The 21539-nt window shown below is 41.3% G+C and overlaps 1 protein-coding gene across 6 annotated transcripts in view; it reads left to right on the top strand.

Annotated features, from left to right (window-relative positions):
* Positions 1-21539, top strand: part of CORIN (corin, serine peptidase) — a 250937-nt gene that overhangs the window by 167058 nt on the left and 62340 nt on the right. For 5 of the 6 annotated variants that reach the window (XM_042936456.1, XM_042936459.1, XM_042936454.1 and 2 more), the window contains 6 exons: positions 286-396; positions 2091-2207; positions 6169-6276; positions 13091-13322; positions 18925-19070; positions 19839-19946. In XM_042936456.1, coding sequence (XP_042792390.1) covers positions 286-396; positions 2091-2207; positions 6169-6276; positions 13091-13322; positions 18925-19070; positions 19839-19946 — 822 coding nt within the window. The remainder of the gene's footprint in view (positions 1-285; positions 397-2090; positions 2208-6168; positions 6277-13090; positions 13323-18924; positions 19071-19838; positions 19947-21539) is intronic. The other variant, XM_042936458.1, reaches the window with a different exon arrangement.

A 21539-nucleotide genomic window follows, 5' to 3' on the forward strand; every position in this document is an offset into this window, starting at 1 on the left:
CAACAACAAAACAAAAACAGGAACAACCCATGGGTCCTGAGAAAGCTGCCCGGTTGTTACTCATTTGAAAAACAGACAGATCTTACCCCACAGTGATGGTGGCCAGTGGGTCACATGCTGGGGTAGGAGGTGGCATTTTAATTGTGCCGGAGCCACCACAGAGAAAGCATTGAAGGTATCTGAACAATCGGAACAGACTCTCTTCAGCTGGAATCATGAGTCATTCAGCTCTCAGTCTTTGTCATGCTGGTTCTCTACATCCCCCTGAGTTTTTGTTTCCTCCAGATTGTAATCCCACAAAGGAGCATCGCTGTGGAGATGGGCGCTGCATTGCAATAGAGTGGGTTTGTGACGGTGACCATGACTGTGTGGATAAGTCCGACGAGGTCAATTGCTGTAAGTGCCCTGCGGATTTCTATTTGCTTATTTTTTCCTTTCTGCCTGTTTAGACAAATATAGTGCCCAGCACTCAAAGGGAAGATCGCTGTACTTTGCTTCTAATCTATGAAGATAATAATTGAGCGGTGTGATGGCAATTACAGTGTCATGTATCTGGCTTCCACATGTGTCTCCCCAGAACTCCAAGCTTAATTTGGCTGCCCTGGCCAGGCCGGTGTCTGTTTTCTGTCTCACTGGCCACGCATCTCCTTTCTGCATCTGTAACTTTGTCAAAGAGGATGTTCTTCCCAAAGATTGGGGGACTCTTTTTCTGCAAGCTATGTATGAGTAACTAAGCTTCCCTGAAGGAACCTCCAAACATGCTCTCAGTCACTATTTGTGGGAGAACATGGAGAGGATTGCCAGAGACATGAAAGCCTTCAGTGTTCCTAGGGTTACATAGAGCACATGATAATAATTACAACTTTACGGGCTGTTGTGTTTCTGGGTGAGTAGACAGTCTGGAATAGTAGAAGCTAGATGTTAAACGAGAATAGTATTGACCTGAAGGAGTTAATATGATGCATTTGGTGCATGTTCAAACCAATTAAAGTTTTTATTCCATCTTTTGCTGTCTAATAAAAATAGGCAAATTGATACATATGAGATTGAATATTTAATTTGCCTATAATTTGAGGCAAAAATAGAAATATGGGTCATATGGGTTTTATTTTGACAGAAGAAAAGCCATCTACATTAATTAACAAATGCAACACCCAGCTTTCCCTTTCCCTGAATTGAATTGGAACTGAGTCCTTGCTGGTGGACATAGTCAAACAGAGTGGGCAATATCTCGATGGATCTTGGGAAAGCAAGGACATGGTACTCAGGTCTACCGATTCTGGTGTTCAGCCTCAGTTCAAGCATATAGAGCTTTAATATTAGACAGTAACTCAGTGAAGGCTGAGGTTACATGAATGGGTTTCTGATGCTCGAAAAGACAATAGGGATAGAATTTAGACAACCTTCAGGAACTGGAAGGTTAGTAGCCACTAGACCATCCCTATCAAACATAAGATGTCATAAGCAGTTTTGAAATAAAGCGTTTATTATGTGCGGGGTACTATGCAAATTCTTTCACATACGTCATTTCGTTGGCCCATTAGGTCAGATTGGAATAAAATGAAATGTTTGGGCTTTGAGTCAGAGAACCTTGCCTTCACATTCCGGCACCAGCTTTTAACAGCCTTGTGGCTTTGAGACGGACGCTAACCTCTCTAGACTTTAGTTTCCTTATTCTATACAAGGTTGATAATATCTACTTCGCAAGTCTGTTATGAGGATCTGAGATTAGATACATAATACTGCTAGCACAGTTATTGCCGTATGCTAAGCCTTTAATAAATTATAGCTTTTATATTTGTAATAAAGCTACTATGATCCTTAAGACAATTTTCTCACCCTGCCCTTATCAAGAAAACGTTAGTTTTTAGTAAGTGCTATTTCACATGGCAAGAGAGAGCCTCAAAAGAAAACTTTCCATTCCCAAAACACGTGGAATGAAACAAATTAATGACACATTCGTTCATTTATGTGGAACATGCAGATAGAACGTTTCATTTCTTGGTAATGCCAGATAAGCGGGAATCCTATCTACGATCCGCAGACAGAAGTACAAATCAGTGCAGCGAATATTATTCTGGCCTCTGCAGCTTGTCACAGCCAGGGTCTGATGGAGTGCAGGAGCGGACAGTGTATCCCTAGCTCTTTCCAGTGTGATGGAGACGAGGACTGCAGGGACGGCTCTGATGAGGAGAACTGCGGCGACAGTAAGTGTGGGAGCATTCCTCACCCGCGGACTTTTCCCTGGGAATGGAGCAAAGAGTTGGGAGTTACCTAATGCTTACGTAGGATTTCCACATAAACAATTCCAGATTGCCCGGTTCAGCATGGCTCACAGCACTGGCTGGCTGTAAAACCCTTCCTTGTGGTCAGTATAATTCCCCAGCATCTTGCACTGAACAGTCCTCCCTCAGGATAGACGGTGGAGGTTGAACACTTAAACAGCATGGGAGATTCAGTGATCTGTCTTATGGGGAAAGTCAACACGATGATCAAAGAAAAGTTGAGTCTGTAGTATTCTGTTAAATTACATTAGGTTACAATTAGGAGGAGCTGGCTTCTGAAATCAAACATGACAGCCTCCCCGGGTGCCTTGGTGGCTCAGTTGGTTAAGCGCCCAACTCTTGATTTCCGCTGAGATTTACGATCTCGTGGTTCACAAGATTGAGCCCCATGTTGAGTTCTGTGCTGACAGTTCCGAGCCTGCTTGAGATTTTCTCTTTCCCTATCTCAAAAATAAATAAGTAAAAATAAACAAACAAATAAAAAATGTGATTGCCTTCTAAAATAACTATGTGCAGAGAAACAGTTTCTCTCTCTTTTTTTGTGTGCCCTGCCGTGTCATTTTATTTTCATTTATTTTTTTATTTCGAGTCGTTATTTAAATTCTAGTTAATTAACATATAGTGTAATATTGTTTTCAGGAGTCGAATTCAGTGATCGATCACAGAGAAGCAGTTTCATGCCTCACATTAACAAGTAACATACTCAACTACACTTGAAAAGGGTCACTGATGTCTTCTGTGAAACTCGAAAAGAAAATCAAATAAGTTGGTTTTTAAACTGTGTCTATTTCTGTCAGAAAAGAAGAGCCCTTGACTTAAAAATCACTACATTTGTTTGTAAGTGACCTTGCCACTCACCGGCATAGCCTAGTCATTAACAATGTGGCTGCTGGATGGGATGCTTGGGTGGCTCAGTCAGTTGAGCATCCGACTCTTGATCTCAGCTCTGGGGGACTCAGGTCTTGTTCTGAGGGTTGTGAGTTCAAGCCCTGCATTGGGCTCCATTCTGGGTGTGAAGCTTACTTAAAAAAAAAAAAAGAATGTGGCTGTAGGTGACTTTGGGCTGGTAACTGAACTCTGTTGTGTCTCAGGCTCTGTGCCTGTAAACTCAGAGTAATACCTACTCAGAGGGCTGGCACATTGTGAACACTCAATAAACATGAGCTATTATTATCACACGACTGTTGTGTTAAAACATGTCTTGGGGTGCGTATATCACAAATTGGCCAGTGAGGTTGGTCACCTGTAGCTAAATTAATTTTGTCATAATGAATATTGATCCTTAGAATAACTTCAATGAAAAAGCATACCAGGCCTAAAAAGAGGTACTTTTAATCACAGATGTAGTACCTAAGAAATCAGGTAATGAGTACTTCATTTTACCAATTTTAGCATTCAGAAGCAGATTCTTTTCTAGCCATGAGTTATGATGTGCATATCAGCCAAGCACCTCCCTTTGGATCAAACTGTTCTTTCTTTCGACGTAATTCATCTGTGTTTGAGACAATTTTGGATTCTTTACTATGCAATGGCAAGATTTATAAACTATTTCCTAGCATTTGTGAGATGTAAGAAAGTCATGCAATAAAGTGGATCAAAAGTAAAATTTTTACCATCTTCATATTACTTAATCTAATGAATCTGACTTAATAAATGTATATTGTGGTGCTAATATGTGGTCAACCACTGGGAATCTGGTGGCAGGCGAAATAGGTCATGGAGTCTGCAGGCCCCTGGGGAAGCCTGGCGTGACACAAATAATTGTGCAAGTCAGTGTCTACCATGGAGTGACATGGGCCAGGAGGGAAAGTTCAGGGAGCTTTGTGCTGTATATGGGATGCATGCGCTGGGACAGGGCCTTAGGGAAGTTTCCCTGAGGAAGAGACGTTGGAGCTAAGATGTGAGGAATGAGTGGAGCTGACTTAATGAAGTAAGGTGGGACTGGAGAAAGCACTTTGGACACGGGGATCCGCTTGTCCGAAGGTCCCAGGGAGGAGAGGAACAAGGCATATATGTAGATACCAGGAGAAGGCCACTATGATTAGAGCCAGGAGTGAAGGGGGAAGGTGCCACTCCAGAATGTTGTCACCAGTATCCCAGGCCGGCTCTGCTAGGAAGACTGGGGAGGGAAGTAGAAGCCGCCCAGGCCTTTGGGCCCCATTCAAGATTCAGGCCTCTACAGCCCTCAGGCTCCCCTCTCAGCCCTGTTGTCTAGTCTCCCCGAAGCTCCAGTGATGCCAACCTGTGCCCTCCCCACTCCAGCCTTTGTGTATTCTGCTTTCTGCTTGGGAAACCATTCTACCTTCTTTCTTTTATTTATTTTTTATTTTTAAATTTTTATTTATTTTTGAGAGAGAGAGCGTGCAAGCAAGTGGGGGAGGGGCAGAGAGAGACGGAGACACAGAATCCAAAGCAGGCTCCAGGCTCCGAGCTGTCAGCACAGAGCCCGATATAGAGCTCAAACTCACGAATTGAACTGTGAGATCATGACCTGAGCCGAAGTCGGACGCTTAACCGACTGAGCCACCCAGGCGCCCCACCCCATTCTACCTTCTTATGCCAACTTAACCCACCTGCCTTAAAAACTCCTTTGAGAAGCTCTCCCCTTATTGTCCTAGTTTGCTTCTACTGCCTTACATATACCTTACATACGCAGTGATCACACGGCTTAGCTGTGTGTGTAAGGTTCTGTTCATGGCCACGTGCCTAGGTGGAGTATAAGCCATTTCACTTCTTTTATCTTTTAATGCCTCATGCCTAGCCTGTCACCTAAGCTTGTCACATAGCAGACGCTCAATACCAGCTGAAATAATGAATGCAGGTTGTCTTATTAAAATTCTTTAAGAGACTGGATGCATTGATATTAGCCTGGCTTACCTTGCAAAAGTGGTTTGACCCTGATGATATTAAAAAAAAAAAAAAAACAGGAGTGGTATCTGTTTTCTTTCAAGGCTGTGATATATACTGTTGCACATTAATGGGAAGGAAAGAGTCCAATATAATAAACATTATCTGAGAATTATAGATAAGAATGATTTTATGTACACATATACTGTTATTTATACTTAAAAATGCCTTGCAAGATTTTCTAGATTCTAGATGACATATATGAAAGTAACTGACTATAATGAACAAGAGGTAGAGAGAGAATGGGTAGTAATTTATTACCCTATCCATTTAACCTACAAATGACCAGGAAATCAATGGGAAAAGCAGTTTCCTTTCTACAAACCTTAAGGAAAAGCCATTAGGCTGATGTTACTGCTTTCATTCATTTGGAAACAAGAAACCCAATTCTCAGGTCATCATAGCTAGGCCAGTGATACTTTCCAAGGACATACAGAAAATATGGATAGCAGCTGCATAAGATTTGCACTATGATAAAGTATCCTTACTGTCTTGGTGTTGATGCCCTATTTATTTTTAGGGAAAGCATTTTCCTTACAGGGAAGAATAGAGTTGGGTGCAAATGAGTCCTTAAAATAATATCATTTGACACTCAAAATTCCAAGATCATTACTTTGGCCTTTCTCTCCAACCACCTACATTTTATTCTGTAATCAAGTTTATTCACCCATGTAAACATAAAACACCTTTTTCCCCCCGTTAAAAGTAACACCCACCTGTTTTGTAGGCTAGGTTGCCTCTTATTTCTTCATTCCTACAGAATCCTTTTTTGGAATAACAGTGTTGTATTTAGTTGCCAGGACAATTAATCCAGAAAGTTACATATTTAACATGTGTTCAATATTTTTGGAGAAATTGGAAGGGAATTAAAGTTGTGTCATTCCTCTGCTCCACCAGACGTTCTTGATACTTTCTATCCCAGTGTCAGGACTTTACAGATGATGAAAGCAAATGTGCCTTTTCCCCCCCTCTGTAGGTCAGACTCCATGTCAAGAAGGCGACCAAAGATGCCTCTACAATTCCTGCCTTGATTCATGTGGCGGTAGCTCCCTTTGTGACCCGAACAACAGTCTAAATAACTGTAGTAAGTACAGCAGCTGACAAATGCGATCATCATGTCAGGATGTGCATTTGGCTGTTTTCTTTTGAATTGACATTAAAATGTTGAAATCCGGAATCCCTCCAAGTGTGTGTGTGTGTGTGTGTGTGTGTACATTTATATACATATTTCTTTTTTAAAGGTTGCATGTGGTAGTGGAAAAGAAACAAAATGGTCTTAGTTAACTTAAATCAGAAACAAATGTGTCATTGTGAACGGCCTATAAATCCACCTTGCTTAATATCATTACCATTATTTTCAATTCAACATCAGCTCCTATATATTACGTTCTTGGCTCCATCTATGGGCAGATGCTATCTTTCTTCCGTTTGAAAGCACAGCTTCAAAAATAGAAACTTTATCCAAGACGGGAATATGAAGTTCATCTAAACAGCCACCTAAAACCGTGGCGGGTCTGTTCTCCTAATAAGATGTATTCTCACCTTTCCGGGAACTTTGCTGGCCTGTAATGATCTTGAGGCTGTTATGTAAATTTGTTTTGGTGACAAATGGTGGAAACAGGTGGCTTTCTCAAAAGAAGCTTTCAGGAGAGGGAATTCCTGGGGAAGAGAGAATGGGCAGGGATTGCAGACGGCTGTATAGACTCTCGTGGGAAATTGAAAATGAATCAGAAAACCCCAAAAGACTCTGATTTCTAGTAATGAACTCTTATTTGTGGGCTCCGCTTTCATATTCTGCTCACTTTTTTCACTTTTTATAATCAACTTGTGGCCTCATCTTCAGCTTGGGGCTTGAGGTTTAGAAGCAGGTCTGTCAGCTGTTCGTTTACAAGAAAGTATAAAGGTTATCTCCCAGATGAAAGGCCGAAAGGTTCAGGTTCTAGTTTTACCCAGTGACCTTTCTGCGTCACTGTAGAGCTTATAGGGGCTGCTCCTGTACCCACAGGGATGTGAGGGAGGCAGCCAGTGAAAAACCCAGACTGAGGAGTTTTTGTTTATTTTCATGAGCACTTAATAACTGGGGAAAAGCACAATCCCCAAGCCTTTTCCATTTCCATTTCCATATGAGAGAACAGTTGAGATAGATATTAATGTAACCATTAAGACATACTGCCATTTTCCTCACTCTAAACTGATGTAAATAAGTGTGTGTTCATATGCATGTATGTATATGTATATGTATATGTATATGTATATGTATATGTATATGTATATGTATGTGCTGGGTCCATTTCACGTTGCTTTATCTCCCAATCTGCTCTGGAACTTTTTCAGGATTGTTTCTTTACTACACCTTTACCTTGGCGTAAGTAATTTTCAACAATGACAGTGTCATCTCAAAGATATGTGTTTATTATTGGTTTTAGGGGTTGTCCGACATGGAATGGCACTTCATGTTAGATTCAAAAAAAGTTGAAAGGGCACTGTTAGCCTGTGTCAAATTTGGGTGGGGAGGAATTGAGCGTATGTTGTCCTATTTTCTCCATTTTTGAAATATGCCAAAATATAAAATTTAAAAATATGTTACACCTGTCAAAAAGAGAAGTGGAAAGAAGGGCACTAGATAACTCTGGCTCATAGCCAACTGGTATTTATAGCATGCAGACAATGTTCCAGGCTCTGGGATGGGCACCAGGCACTTTAATGGTGAAGAAGGGCGACATGATTTCTGCCTTCCTGGAGACAACTTTTCAGTATGGGAGAACATAGTGCCATCTTTCCACTCAGGTATACTGTGTGAGTTTTATCTTTATGTTCTTTTTTGAATGCTTATTTATTATTTTTTTTTGAGAGAGAGAGAGAGCAAGTGCGGGGGAGGAGCAGAGAGAAAAAGGGAGAGAGAGAATCCCAAGCAGGCTCTGTGCTGTTAGTGTGGAGCCCGAGGTGGGACTTGATCCCATGAACTGTGAGATCATGACCAGAATTAAAATCAAGGGACGCTCAACTCAGGGACGCCTGAGTCACCCAGGTACCCTTCTCTTTATGTTCCTTAAATACACTCAAACAATGTCCTTAGCACTTCACTGTCTCATCAGCTTCTTCACTCACCACAAATATTCTTGCCAGCTTCTTCCATATATATTCAGCAGACATTTGATCATCCCCTCTTCTGAGTTCCAGGCACTGGGCTGGTCATTGGTCCCTCACTCCTTCTCTGTTATTAAAAATAGTTTATATCCCTAACTTCCAATTGGAAGTAAAGATGTTTTTTTTCTCATTTTTCAAAGAGCTTCATGGTGGTATGTCTGTAAAGTTGGTCAAGGAGCATCTTCTCTCAGAAAACGTCATGCATTTGAATATGTGATTAATTATTTGAAGATCCTTACCGCTAGAGAGACTATCGTTACCTAGATTCTGAGGCACAACTACACAGCACTGTCTTTCTCTAGCTCCATACTAATGGAAGTATGAATTTGAAGAATGTGGATATTCTGTCTGATGGAGTCAGCCTGTTACTGGAGTTGCTGGGATTCTGGTTCTTGAAGACACTTGTTCTTGCTATCCCATAATATATAACTTACTAATGGTCTCTGAAGATATACTAACTGGGACCTGGGCATCAGTATTTTTTTAAATTTCCTGGTGACTTCAATAGGCAGCCAAGGTTGAGAATTATTAGCTTAGTGGTTTGTCCATGGCTAGGCTGCAAGGGTATGGGGCATCCCTGAAACTGAATATAAAAAAGTCTTCATAGTTTTCAAAGTTTTCAGTGGAGAAGTCCATGGCTTATCTCAGACTCCCAGAAATACCTTTTATTTATTTTTTAATTTTTTTTTAACGTTTATTTATTTTTGAGACAAAGAGAGACAGAGCATGAACAGGGGAGGGGCAGAAAGAGAGGGAGACACAGAATCTGAAACAGGCTCCAGGCTCTGAGCTGTCAGCACAGAGCCTGACGCGGGGCTCGAACTCACAGACCGCGAGATCATGACCTGAGCCGAAGTCGGACGCTTAACCAACCAAGCCACCCAGGCGCCCCCCAGAAATACGTACAGTTAAAAAAAAAACCCTAAAACCCACATCTCTGATGATATTGTTTACTGAGAAGCTTGAAGTATCACAGTATTCCCACATCCAGTCACAATCCCAAATCTTTAGTACCTCCTTGAGGCAAAATACAGACACATCCTTGCCGTAGGGGGTAGGAGCAGGGTGTGGGATACTAATCCTCACTTCCACGTGGCGGTGTGCAATCCAGACAGCCGGGGAACCCTGTGGAAAGAGCAGCTCCTGGGCATGTGTCCTTCCTCCCACTCTCTGTGCCCATGAGCACCATGGCTGTATGAAGCCAGGTATGACTGTCATACCCCAGGGACTCTCAGGTTCCCCATAGTGTTCCATCAACTGTTACTTCTACATGTTTACTCATGCCTTTTTTCCCCTCCAATGCTGAAGAAGCAATGGGCCGCTTTGTTCTTTACATAGCTTCCTACTGACCTCCCAATTTACTGTCCTCTCCTTGCAATCTCCAGTTGGAAGGAACAGATAGTATAGGGATGTGGTAAAGGAACCAAACACCATAAGGGTTAAGGACTTTAGTCCTTGGGAGCAAATAGTAGATGAGAGGAATGGTCTCTTTCTAAAAGTATTCTCAACTAATGAGTGAAAACTAAATGATTAAGTTAGAATATTACCATATAGTGACACTGATTGGTTACCATTTGGTAACATTAATCAGTGAATTAATGGGTCAAGGCATTGAGCATCTACAGCTGCTGACATCACAAAAGGAGAGAAATCAGTTACACTTTGCCTTCTGATGAAAAAACACTATAGCACCTATAGCTTTACCTAAGGGATGAAGCCTAATCGGCCCTCTGCATTCAGCTGCCCATGTTCTGGAAATAAGAGTAGCAGAGGAATATATTTAACTTCACCAGGACTGAGTAGTCGGCAAAGTCAAACTCTGGGACGCTCTACAGTTCAAATCTCTGGGTTCTTCCATAGTTAAACTTTAATTAAAAATAAAGGATGGGCGTCCAGATGGGTCAGTCGATTAAGCATCTGACTCTTGATTTCAGCTCAGGTTGTGATCTCACAGTTGTGATCTCATCCTGTGCTGAGCATGGAGCCTGCTTGGGATTCTCTCTCTCTCTCTCTCTCTCTCTCTCTCTCTCCCTCTCCTTCCTCTCTCCTTCCTCTGTCCCTTCCCTGCTCACCAGTGCACAAAATAAAAAATAAACCACTCTCAAAATAAAAAAAAAATATTTAAAAAATTTGAACAAAATTAAAGGAAGGAGGGGAAAACAAAACAAGTTTTAAAAAATGGGCAAGGCTTAACTCTAGTATTTAGGGTGAAGTGCACACTTAGGTAATAAAACTGTAAGAAGGCTAAGGTGACAACTATGAACTCAGTTGCTATTCTGCGGAGAAAGGAGAAGCTTGATAGAAGATAGGGTATATGGAGGGTCATCTGGGATGTCTGGCAAAGTTCAATTTCTTGATTTGGGTGGTAGGTACAGGGATGTTCACCTTATAAAACTCATCAAACCATTAAAAATAATGATAAAAATAAATATAGAGTTTGAGGCAAAGATGAATCTTAGAATCTTGTATATGTCAGTAGATGTTGAAAGTGCCGTTTTTCTCCTGTAAATGACCATCATTTAATACATGATTTCCATGGGCGCCTCGGTGGCTCAGTCAGTTACGTGTTTTCACTTCACTCAAGTCACGATCTCAGTTCGTGAGTTTGAGCCCTGCATCAGGCTCTGTGCTGACAGCTCAGAGCCTGGAGACTGCTTCAGATTGTGTGTCTGCCCCTCCCCGCCCCCACTCTGTCTCTCTCTCTCTCTCTCAAAAATAAACATTAAAAAAATACACGATTTCCAATGGCTTCATCGTGGCAAGGATGTAACATCATTTAGTTAACAATCCCCTCTTTAGGTTGAATTTAACAAACATGTTTTCAGACTTTGAAAAGTTGGATATCATTAAGACTCAATTAGGATCAATTTTTTTTTCAGCAGATATTTATTAAATCTCATCTATGTTCAGGAAAATGTGCTAATGAGCACGGCATCAAACTCGCATTGAAACAGTCCTGCAGGATTAAACGTCTTCACGTTTGTGACACGACTGCCCTCTAGTGGCTGTCATAAATCAAACTAGTGAGTGAGTGAATAATCCTTAAGATAAAAAAGCTTATTGATGCTGTAAATCATAGAATGTGAGGTTGATAGATATTTTGAGAGTTTATATTGCTTAGCACTCTATGGAGAATTCCTTAACAAGATTCGGTCGCCCTTACCACGTTCAGTAGAGATCTCCAGAATAATGTATGATCACAACTTCACCCTTTCATCTTCCTTGGCTCGGAAACACTGAAAGCTTCTATCTTCATCTCAAATCATTAGCGATATAGTTTCTACATATAGAAAAGAAAAAAATATCCATGTGATAGGTCTGCTAGTCATATAATAAAATATACCAATAAAAAGTTAAAACTTGATAGGGCGGTAGAGGAAAAGCTAGAAAGGTTTACACAAGAAAAAGAAAAGACTGCATCAAAAATTCATGTGAGTCATCCCATTTTTGTAAAATTACACTAAAGAAATCAGGAAAAATATGGTTAGAGTTGCATCTACTGACTTATATGATGGTCATGATTAATAATTAAGCAACAAAAGTGAATTGAGGAATCATAGGAATGGCATAATTCCACTCTGGCAGAAGCAAGCAAGCAACCTCTTTCTATGTATGTAAATGCTTCTATGTAAATGCTTGTATGTAAATGCATGTATGTAAATGCTGTATGTAAATGCCTGTATGTAAATGCTTGTATGTAACTGCTTGTACAAGCCAGTGAAAGGCATGGAAGGCTCAAACCCAGTCTGTTGGCTTTGAGGGTCAGTGAGAGGAAGGAGGGCAGGGAGATCATGAACTTTTTGTTTACACATCTTGCGTTGTTTTTATTGTTAGGACGAATATTCGTTTTTTGTAATATGAAATCCAAATATTTAATGTTACCCCTCTTTATAAATCAATGGACATGATAAACTGAACCAGCCCCACACCTCCTCTGTGTCTTTCTCTTCTCTCCACCCTGTATTCATTCTCATGCCAACTTTACAGCGTTACACTTTGGTGCTGGGTGGCTCAGTTGGTGAAGCGTCCAACGCTTGATCTCAGCTCAAGTCTTGATCTTACAGATCTCAGTTCAGGTTTGGAATCTCAGGGTCATGAGTTCAAGCCCCATGTAGGGCTCTGCACTGGTCATGAAATCTACTTAAAGACAAAACAAAAAAGGAAGTAATAAATCAGAAGACAAAATGGGTAAAAGGAAACCTAAAAGAACGTCACCTTGGGGCGCCTGGGTGGCTCAGTCGGTTAAGCGGCCGACTTCGGCTCAGGTCATGATCTCGCGGTCCGTGAGTTCGAGCCCCGCGTTGGGCTCTGTGCTGACAGCTCAGAGCCTGGAGCCTGTTTCGGATTCTGTGTCTCCCTCTCTCTGACCCTCCCCCGTTCATGCTCTGTTTCTCTCTGTCTCAAAAATAAACGTTAAAAAAAAAAAAAGAGTGTCACCTCCAGATAGATTGAGCCAAGGGAAAAATGAAAAAAGACTTTCTATGACATGCATACTGGGCACTGTGCTAGCAGCTACCTATACAGAAATGATTCCTGGTTTGGAAGTTCTTCAACCAAATGATTTACCTTTTAATGCAAGTTATATACTATTTGCGTTCCAGTCTTAGTTATTTTTTTTAAAAGAAGGTAAGATATATTTCAATTTTGTAAGTTTTTAAGAAATTGTTTTACATATGAAATTTACTATAGGTATAGATGTAGACATAGATATATAGGTACATGCCTATATGTGTGTTTTGTTTTCTTGTTAGGTCAATGTGAACCAATTACGTTGGAACTCTGCATGAATTTGCCCTACAACCATACAAATTATCCAAATTACCTTGGCCACAGGACTCAAAAAGAAGCCTCCATCAGCTGGGAGTCCTCCCTTTTCCCTGCACTTGTTCAAACCAACTGTTACAAATACCTCATGTTCTTTGCTTGCACCATCTTGGTACCAAAGTGTGATGTGAACACAAGCCAGCGTATTCCACCTTGCAGGTAACACAGTGGGGTCTCCCCCAAGCACCCTCACTTCCCCTCAGGGAGAACCAAGGGAGCAGAGACTAAGTTTGAGTTTAGACAAAGTCCATGTTGCTAAGGAGCTCTGTATTTAACAAATTATACATTGAAATGGTAAAGAAGTAGGAATTCTAAAATGAATATTTGAGTAAGAAGTAACTGCTGAAGTACCACACAGCGGAGGCATGAACTACCTTTGATAGTAGTTCACAGACTTTAATCCAATAAGATCATCCACGTTTCATTTTGGTGGATCAAGAAGTGTTCTAAAATGTGAGTTAACGGAAGATGGAGTGTATCTGCCTCTTTCTCTGGCAACGTGGGTGTATTTAAAATGCTGCCTCCTAGGGTGCCTGGGTGGCTCAGTCGGTTAAGCGTCCAACTTTGGCTCAGGTCATGATCTTGCGGTCAGTGGGTTTGAGGCCCGCGTCGGGCTCTGTGCTGGCAGCTTGGAGCCTGGAGCCTGCTTCGGATTCTGTGTCTCCCTCTCTCTCTGCCCCTCCCCCGCTCGTGCTCTGTGTCTCTCTCAAAAATAAATAAACATTTAAGAAAATAAAATAAAATAAAATGCTGCCTCCTCACATGTACCCCAATGTTTACAGCAGCGTTTGCAGCAATAGCCAAATCATGGAAAGAGCCCAAGTGTTCATCAACTGATGAATGGTTAAAGTAGATGTGGTTTATGTATACAATGGAATACTATTTGGCAATGAGAAACAATGAAATCCGGCCATTTGCAACAATGTGGGTGGAACTGGAGAGTATTATCCTAAGTGAAATAAGTCAGTTGGAGAAAGACAGATATCAAAAGTTTTCACTCATATGTGGAACTTGAGAAACTGAAAAGAAGACCATGGGGGAGGGAAAGGGGGAAAAATAGTTACAAACAGAGTGTGAGGGAGGCAAACCATTAGAGACTCTTAAATACAGAGAACAAACTTGAGGGTTGATTGGGGGGAGGTGCTAAGGGAGTGGGGAGAATGGGTGATGGGCATTGAGGAGGGTACTTGTTGGGATGAGCACTGGGTGTTGTATATAAGCGATGAATCATGGGAATCTACCCCCGAAACCAAGAGCACAGTGTGTGCACTGTATGTTAGCTAACTTGACAATAAGTTATATTAAAAGTAAATAAGCAAAATGCGGCCTCCTGATAGCACTCAAAAGTTGGAGACATAGGGGCACCCGGGTGGCACAGTCAGTGGAACATGATGATCTCGCGATTTGTGAGTTCAAGCCTCACGTCGGGCTCACTGCTATCAGCGCAGAGCCTGCTTCGGATCCTCCGTTCCTCTCTCTGCCCCTCCCCTGCTTGCACTCTCTCAAAAATAAATAAAAATTAAAAAAAAAAAGTTAGGGACATTACATAAGGAGTGGCCTGAAGGTTGGACAAGGCACGCACGTTGCTGACGTTTTCCTGCTTGCTGGGATGAAATAAGGGGCAGAATTTCAAGCTTGCGGCTTGGATTTAGAACGAGCGATACCCCACTTCGGGGTAAGAGCACTACTCCGGAGTCCACTGTCTGGGCCACGTCCTGGCTCTCCTTCGCTGCCCCGTGGCCGGGGACAGATTCCTCCGTCTCTCTCAGCGTTGGCTCTTCTACTCCTGTCTGTGAAATCAAGAGAGGAGGTTGTTGGGTAGGGTCATTGGGAGAGTAAATGAACGTGCATCAGGGTGGCACCTTCTGACTGGCAGATCTGATGAACACCAGCTCTGATGGCAGGAGAGGAACACTACTGTCTGGTGGCAGGTGGTTCCTGTCCTGTGCCGTGGGTTGTGACGTAGTCAGAGATGGCGGCTTTCCAAGAGGTGGTCACACAGGCAGGCCACTGCACTCCTCGCACTGTTTTCCATCAGGGGTGAATATACAGATGCGCTTGTCCAAATGTGAGTGGTAACTACGGAAGCTCTATGCTGGGATCAGAAGTCGCTTAGAGCTTTAAGAAAAAGCAGTGATATCAATATAGTGGACAGATGGGAAAACAATAAGTTAAATACCCAGTATCAAGCGGATGACAAGGAGGGGGGCATCTATAGAGGACAAGAAGCAATAAAATTTCAAAATGAGTTGGGGAACTGGATAACCAGAGTAAAAGTTGATGTTGCCTTGTGCAGACATAATTCTGGAAACTTCTGGAAAATGCCTTTTAAAGTATCGCTAATAAAACGTCTACCCATTTTATGTGAAAAATTTATTTCTCAATTTTATTCCACGTTTGCTAAGCAAGGTCAAGGATAGTGAATAATCACTTCTGATGATACGTTAAAAATGTTTGCCTTGATTTTCTTTTCATATGTATAAAAAATGTCCGTAATGCAGTATTCTCTGGAACACATTAACATGCACATATGATTTATAATTTCAGGGTTTATGTTTCATATTAAAACGCCCAAGATGAGACTGAAATGTTATTCAATCAACATTTTAGTGAACTTTCTTCAGACACTTTCGTTCTGTTTCTCGTATCTACAAGTACATCTGTCATTTTCAGTGGCTTTCAAAATGACTTTTGCATTTTGGTTATTTGTTCGTAAGATTTTTTTATATTCGTTCAAGATTAATATACTGATATGTTCATGAAGCAATGTTGCTTTTGCCAATCTTGTTTATTGATCTTAAAATTTCATGAAAAATTTTTTTAACGTTTATTTATTTCTGAGAGAGAGAGAGAGAGTAGGGGAGGGGCAGAGAGAGGGAGACATAGAGTCGGAAGCAGGCTCCAGGCTCTGCACTGACTGACAGCAGTCAGCCTGATGCGGGGCTCGAACCCATGAACTATGAGATCATGACCTGAGCCAAGGTCAGACGCTTAACTGACTGAGCCACCAGGCGCCCCCTGACTCATAACTTAAAAATAAAATTTTAAGGGGCGCCTGGGTGGCTCAGTCAGTTAAGCGTCTGACCTCGGCTCAGATCATGATCTCACCATTCGTGGGTTACAGTCCCTCATCAGGCTCTTTGCTGTCAGTGTGGAGCCTGTTTGGGATCCTCTGTCCCCCTCTCTCTCTACCCCTCCCCTTCTACGCAGGCATGCACTCCTTCTCTCTCTCTCTTTCCAAAGCAAACATTAAAAAAAGTCTTTAAAGGGGACCTGGGTGGCTCATCGGTGAAGTGTCGGGACTTCCGCTCAGGTCATGATCTTAGGATTTGTAGATTTGAGCCCCACCCTCACCCCGTCAGGCTCTGTGCTGACAGCTCAGAGCCTGGAGCCTGCTTCAGATTCCGTGTCTCCCTCTCTCTCTGCCCCACCTCCACGCACCCTCTGTCTCCCTCTCTCTCTCAAAAATGAATAAATATTAAAAATACTAAATATTAAAAATTAAAATTTTAATTCTTTTTTTTTTTTTTTTCAACGTTTTTTTATTTATTTTTGGGACAGAGAGAGACAGAGCATGAACGGGGGAGGGGCAGAGAGAGAGGGAGACACAGAATCGGAAACAGGCTCCAGGCTCCGAGCCATCAGCCCAGAGCCTGACGCGGGGCTCGAACTCACGGACCGCGAGATCGTGACCTGGCTGAAGTCGGACGCTTAACCGACTGCGCCACCCAGGCGCCCCTAAAATTTTAATTCTTAAAAAAATCTTTCGAGCCTGAAAAACAACATTTTCGAGCCCTTACAACGTGTTAAATGTGTTAGGGTACTGCTGCTGTCTCCTTCTCAAAATGTCCTTCTGAGAGAGGCCCCTACCATCAAGGCTGCTGCCTGTGGCTGCATTGTCTTATTTTGATTGTATTGTCTTATTGCACTACTATTGTTTTATTTTAATGTATTCTTGTGTTATTTCCATTTTATGGAAAAAATAGGAAGTGGTAGAGTCAGGCACTAGACAATGTTCCATGTAATTTGGTATCCTATGGCTAATTTAAAATCGCAGCAATTAAGTCATATACATTTTTTATAAATCTACAATAACACTCTTCAGTCTAACAGAGGGTTATTGAACACTATTGAATTTCCCATTTTTGCAAAACTAATGTGGAAATGCCATGGATCTGTTGTTGCCCCAAATTCTGAGGCTAAACCAGCATTAAATTATGCTCTGCCTTGTGCAAGAGTAAATGTAGACAGAGTTTTATCTGAAATTTTCCCTCATTCTATTGTCAACCTTTCCCTACCAGTTTCTGGCCAGACTGGAGCTGACCTTTCTAGAAGGCCTGCCCCATTTTATCGAGGGAGAGACCGAGACCTTTGTTGAAATTAATAGTTTAAAGTTGAAAACTTCTGAAAATAAATAATACATTTGAAAGGAAATAAAAAATTTGCCTGAAACTTACTTGGTTATGTTTCTTTTTCTTTTTTAATTATGTAACTCATTTCTTGGTAATGTGCTGAGGCAAGACCATTCTTCCCCCACGGGAAGTAAAGAAATCTCCTGTGAGACAGGCTGATACCTGACTTTGTACAGGGGCGCCTGGGTGGCTCAGTAGGTTGGGCATCGGACTCTTGATTTTGGCTCAGGTCATGATCATGGTTGTGAGACTGAGTCCTGAGAAGGGTTCGGCACTGGGCGTGGAGCCTGCTTAGGATTCTCTTCCTCTCCCTCTGCCCCTCCCCCATTGGCACGCACGTGCTCTCTCTCTCTCTCTCCCCCTCTCAAAAGAAGAAAATATATATATGTATATATACACATATATATATGCTTTGTACTAATGTGATAACACAAATGAAAGCACCTAGCACAATGCTTAGTGTAGATTTTCTTTCAAAAAGAAACAAACACATTTTATTTTAGCCAACTTGAGCTCAGTGTAGAGGGGTTTGGGGGGAGGTGCCAAACTTGTCAACACTACTGATCCAAGTTGAAGTGATGATGGCAGTGCCTTGGGTAAGCCAAGCTGGCACATGGAATGGCTCCCATGGCTGTTCGCCAGAGGAAGAGAACTCTGCGACAGAGGGTATGGTATAGATGCCATGACCCTTGGTGGCCGACTCTCCAAACCGATGCTGGGAACTTCCTGACTTGGAATAAAAGCATTGGAGAATGTGTCTGCTTGGAAGACAGAAGAGAGAACAGAAGGGTATCTGTGTTCTGGATGCTGTTCAAGCGCGTAAACTTGCGACTAGTTGATATATAGATTCTGGAGATCTTATGCACAATATAGTGAATATAGACAAAGGTATTGTATTATAATCATCAAGCTTCCTAAGAATCTGGATCTTAATTTTTCAACCACAAAAGAGAAATGGTAATTATGTGATGTGATAGAGGTTCTATCATCACATTATAATATATAAATGTTATCAATCAACATGTTTTCCGCCTTAAATATACATCATGTTATATGTGAAATACATTTCAATAAAAACACACACAGCAAACTTTTATTTCTATTTCTGCAATGAAGTTTCTTTTGGTGAAATTATGTTGCTGGCATGCATTTCCCTTGTGGAGGTATTACTCTTTTTGTTTTCCCAAATATCTGTTACATATCTGTGCATTTATACTGGTATATACACACACCAGATACACACATAGACCCACACTCGTGCAGAATTAGAACCCTACGTATATTCCTGACATACCATTTCAGACGTAGCTATTTCTGTTACTCATGTTTACTCTTTCTTTCTCTTTCAGAGCACTGTGTGAGCACTCCAAAGAACACTGTGAGTCTGTTCTTGGGATCGTGGGCCTGCAGTGGCCTGAAGACACAGATTGCAATCAATTTCCAGAGGAAAATTCAGACAACCAAACTTGCCTAATGCCTGATGAAGATGTGGAAGGTTAATTTTTAAATCAATTACCGCCGGTTATCTAACATGGATGAATAGATCAGCTCCCTTCTTGAGTTTCCCGGTTGTTATTGTTCTTGCTGTGTTCTATTTAGTTGTCAATCAGGCGGCATGGGTGAGTGAGTCTATGAACTTGATTCATTGAAGAATGTGGTGCTGATCTGTTAAACGTTGTCTTCATTTTAAAAATAAATTGCAGAGATGTATGTAATATTCCAGGTATTTATCTTAACCATACTCAACTCACAGAGCCCATTATAGGCGGCTTTTATCCTAGGGTTCCTGTAGGTAATGGTGAACATCGAGCCTTGGTTACTTTAAAGTTTTTAGAGACCTTGGCAACATAGGTTCATCAGGTAGAGAAAGGGAATCCGGGACCTGCCCACCTGGTGGAAGGATTAGAACTGGAAACAGTTGGACACATCAAGGTGTCATTAGAAGCATTGTCTCCATGGGCTATTTCAGGCTCTGACAATCTGTGGAATGGACAAGCTTGTCCATTCAGGAAGGTAGTTAATTGCTGGAAAGCATAAAGACACTAAACAACTGATGGGAGAGACGATGCCAAGGGTGAAGGAAAAAGATCCCCATCAGCAAGCAGAGAAAGCCAAGCTACCTTTGGTTGGCTCAGCTTTGTGGAAGACCATCTTCTCTTCAGGAATAGCTCCTTGGCAATAGCCCACCCGTAAATGGATAGATCAGTTGATGCTTCCAGGTTTTCTGTCCAGCGACAATAAAGTGGCTTATTGTTTTTAACAGAATGCTCACCTAGTCACTTCAAGTGTGGCTCTGGACGGTGTGTTCTGGCTTCTAGAAGGTGTGATGGCCAGGCTGACTGTGACGATGACAGTGATGAAGAAAACTGCGGTATGCGTGTGAGATGACACTTTTCTGGAATATACGTTAATGCCTGGCTAGGATAAAGGCCTGTATTTAAAAATGTGAGCTGTTCTGATAGTCATGGGCAGGGATGAGGATCGAATGCTAATGCATTTACTTTTAATATTACCAAACGGCAAGGTATGACTCAGTAGGTATTTTTCCTGTTAACTCTATTGATTTTCCTAAATTATACTTCCGTTTATGACCTTGCTGATATATGTCCCTAGTAAAAGGAGAAGCACTTCACAAATGCAAGGGATTATTTTTATGATTAGAAACGTTAAAGCAGTTGTTGTCTGTTTAAAAGTCAGAATAATAGTGTCTTTGCATATGATTTCCATGTTGCTAAATAGGCATCTAAGATACACAGACAGAGTTCAGGCTCCAACGTTCAAATTTAATTAGAATTCGTTTCCATGCCCTCTCTGATTTTGTCTCTGTCGGCAAAGGATAAAACTCTTTCTGACGTTTCTTTGTGGAGTTCCAAAATCACCAGTGGAAAGGCCAGAAATGCCAATGGTAATTTGAGTGAAGCTAATTCCCATTTTATTTCCCTGCAAACCTCTGTACTTGTACCCTCAGAATGTGTCAGGCAATAGAAAGCGGGCAATGCTCTTTACTAAGCAATATTCTAGAATAAAGCAAAATGATTGAAAGGCTATCCAAAGAATAGTTTGGTTATGATTATTTACCTTGTTCTGCTTAAGAATGAATTGACACTTTCTGTCACTAAACCACACGAGGCAATACATCTTTTGAATTCATTTTATTCTTTTGGCCTTTGAAATACGAACTATTGCCTGGCTTCCCAAAATGAATTTTCTGTAGTAGACGTTGTCCTTCTGGTCTAGACAAATGTCACAAGCAATAAACTGAAATCCTGTCAGTTGTTATAAATATGGACAAGTGCATCTTCTAGACAATTAGGGCTGTCAGGATGATGATCCAATGACCAGGGGTAATTCTCTTAGAGAAGAACATACAGTGTTTGGAGAAGCTACTGTTGTTTGCTTGTTTGTGGTCTTTATGTGGAGAAATAAATCCAAACTCATTGAATATCCCTTATATAAGTCATTTGTTGAGAATCTATTGGATTTGTTTGCTAAACTATGACTTCGGTGTGTTATGGTATTACGAGATGCAATTTAAAATAGATTAGCTTTGATGACTTAAAGAGGTTACATGGCACTCTACTGGGGTGGCTCGACCTAAATCTAAGTAGGGGACTAAATCTATCAGTAGGGGGCTAAATATTTGAGAAATGTAAAAACTTAGTTTTAAATGGTCTGAGTCCTAGAATATATTTTGCAAAAAGAAATTCAAAGCTCTGTAGGGTTTAAATGACCCTAAAATGTCAGGTTTCTAGTTTAGCAAGGAGTTTTTATCAAAACTGTATTCACTCAATTAAAGGCAGTCAGTTCACACCAGAATGATAGAATCTGTTGTCGAATCTCTATCAGCACTCAATATATTGATGGCACTACTGAGAGCTCTAGGTAAGGAAAGTTAAAAATGGGAGAGAAATTAATACATTCGGATTTACATTAATTGCTCCAACAGTAGTCAGTTATGAGAAAG

This window comes from Panthera leo, chromosome B1, assembly GCF_018350215.1.
Source record: "Panthera leo isolate Ple1 chromosome B1, P.leo_Ple1_pat1.1, whole genome shotgun sequence".
Taxonomy (NCBI): Eukaryota; Metazoa; Chordata; class Mammalia; order Carnivora; family Felidae; genus Panthera; species Panthera leo.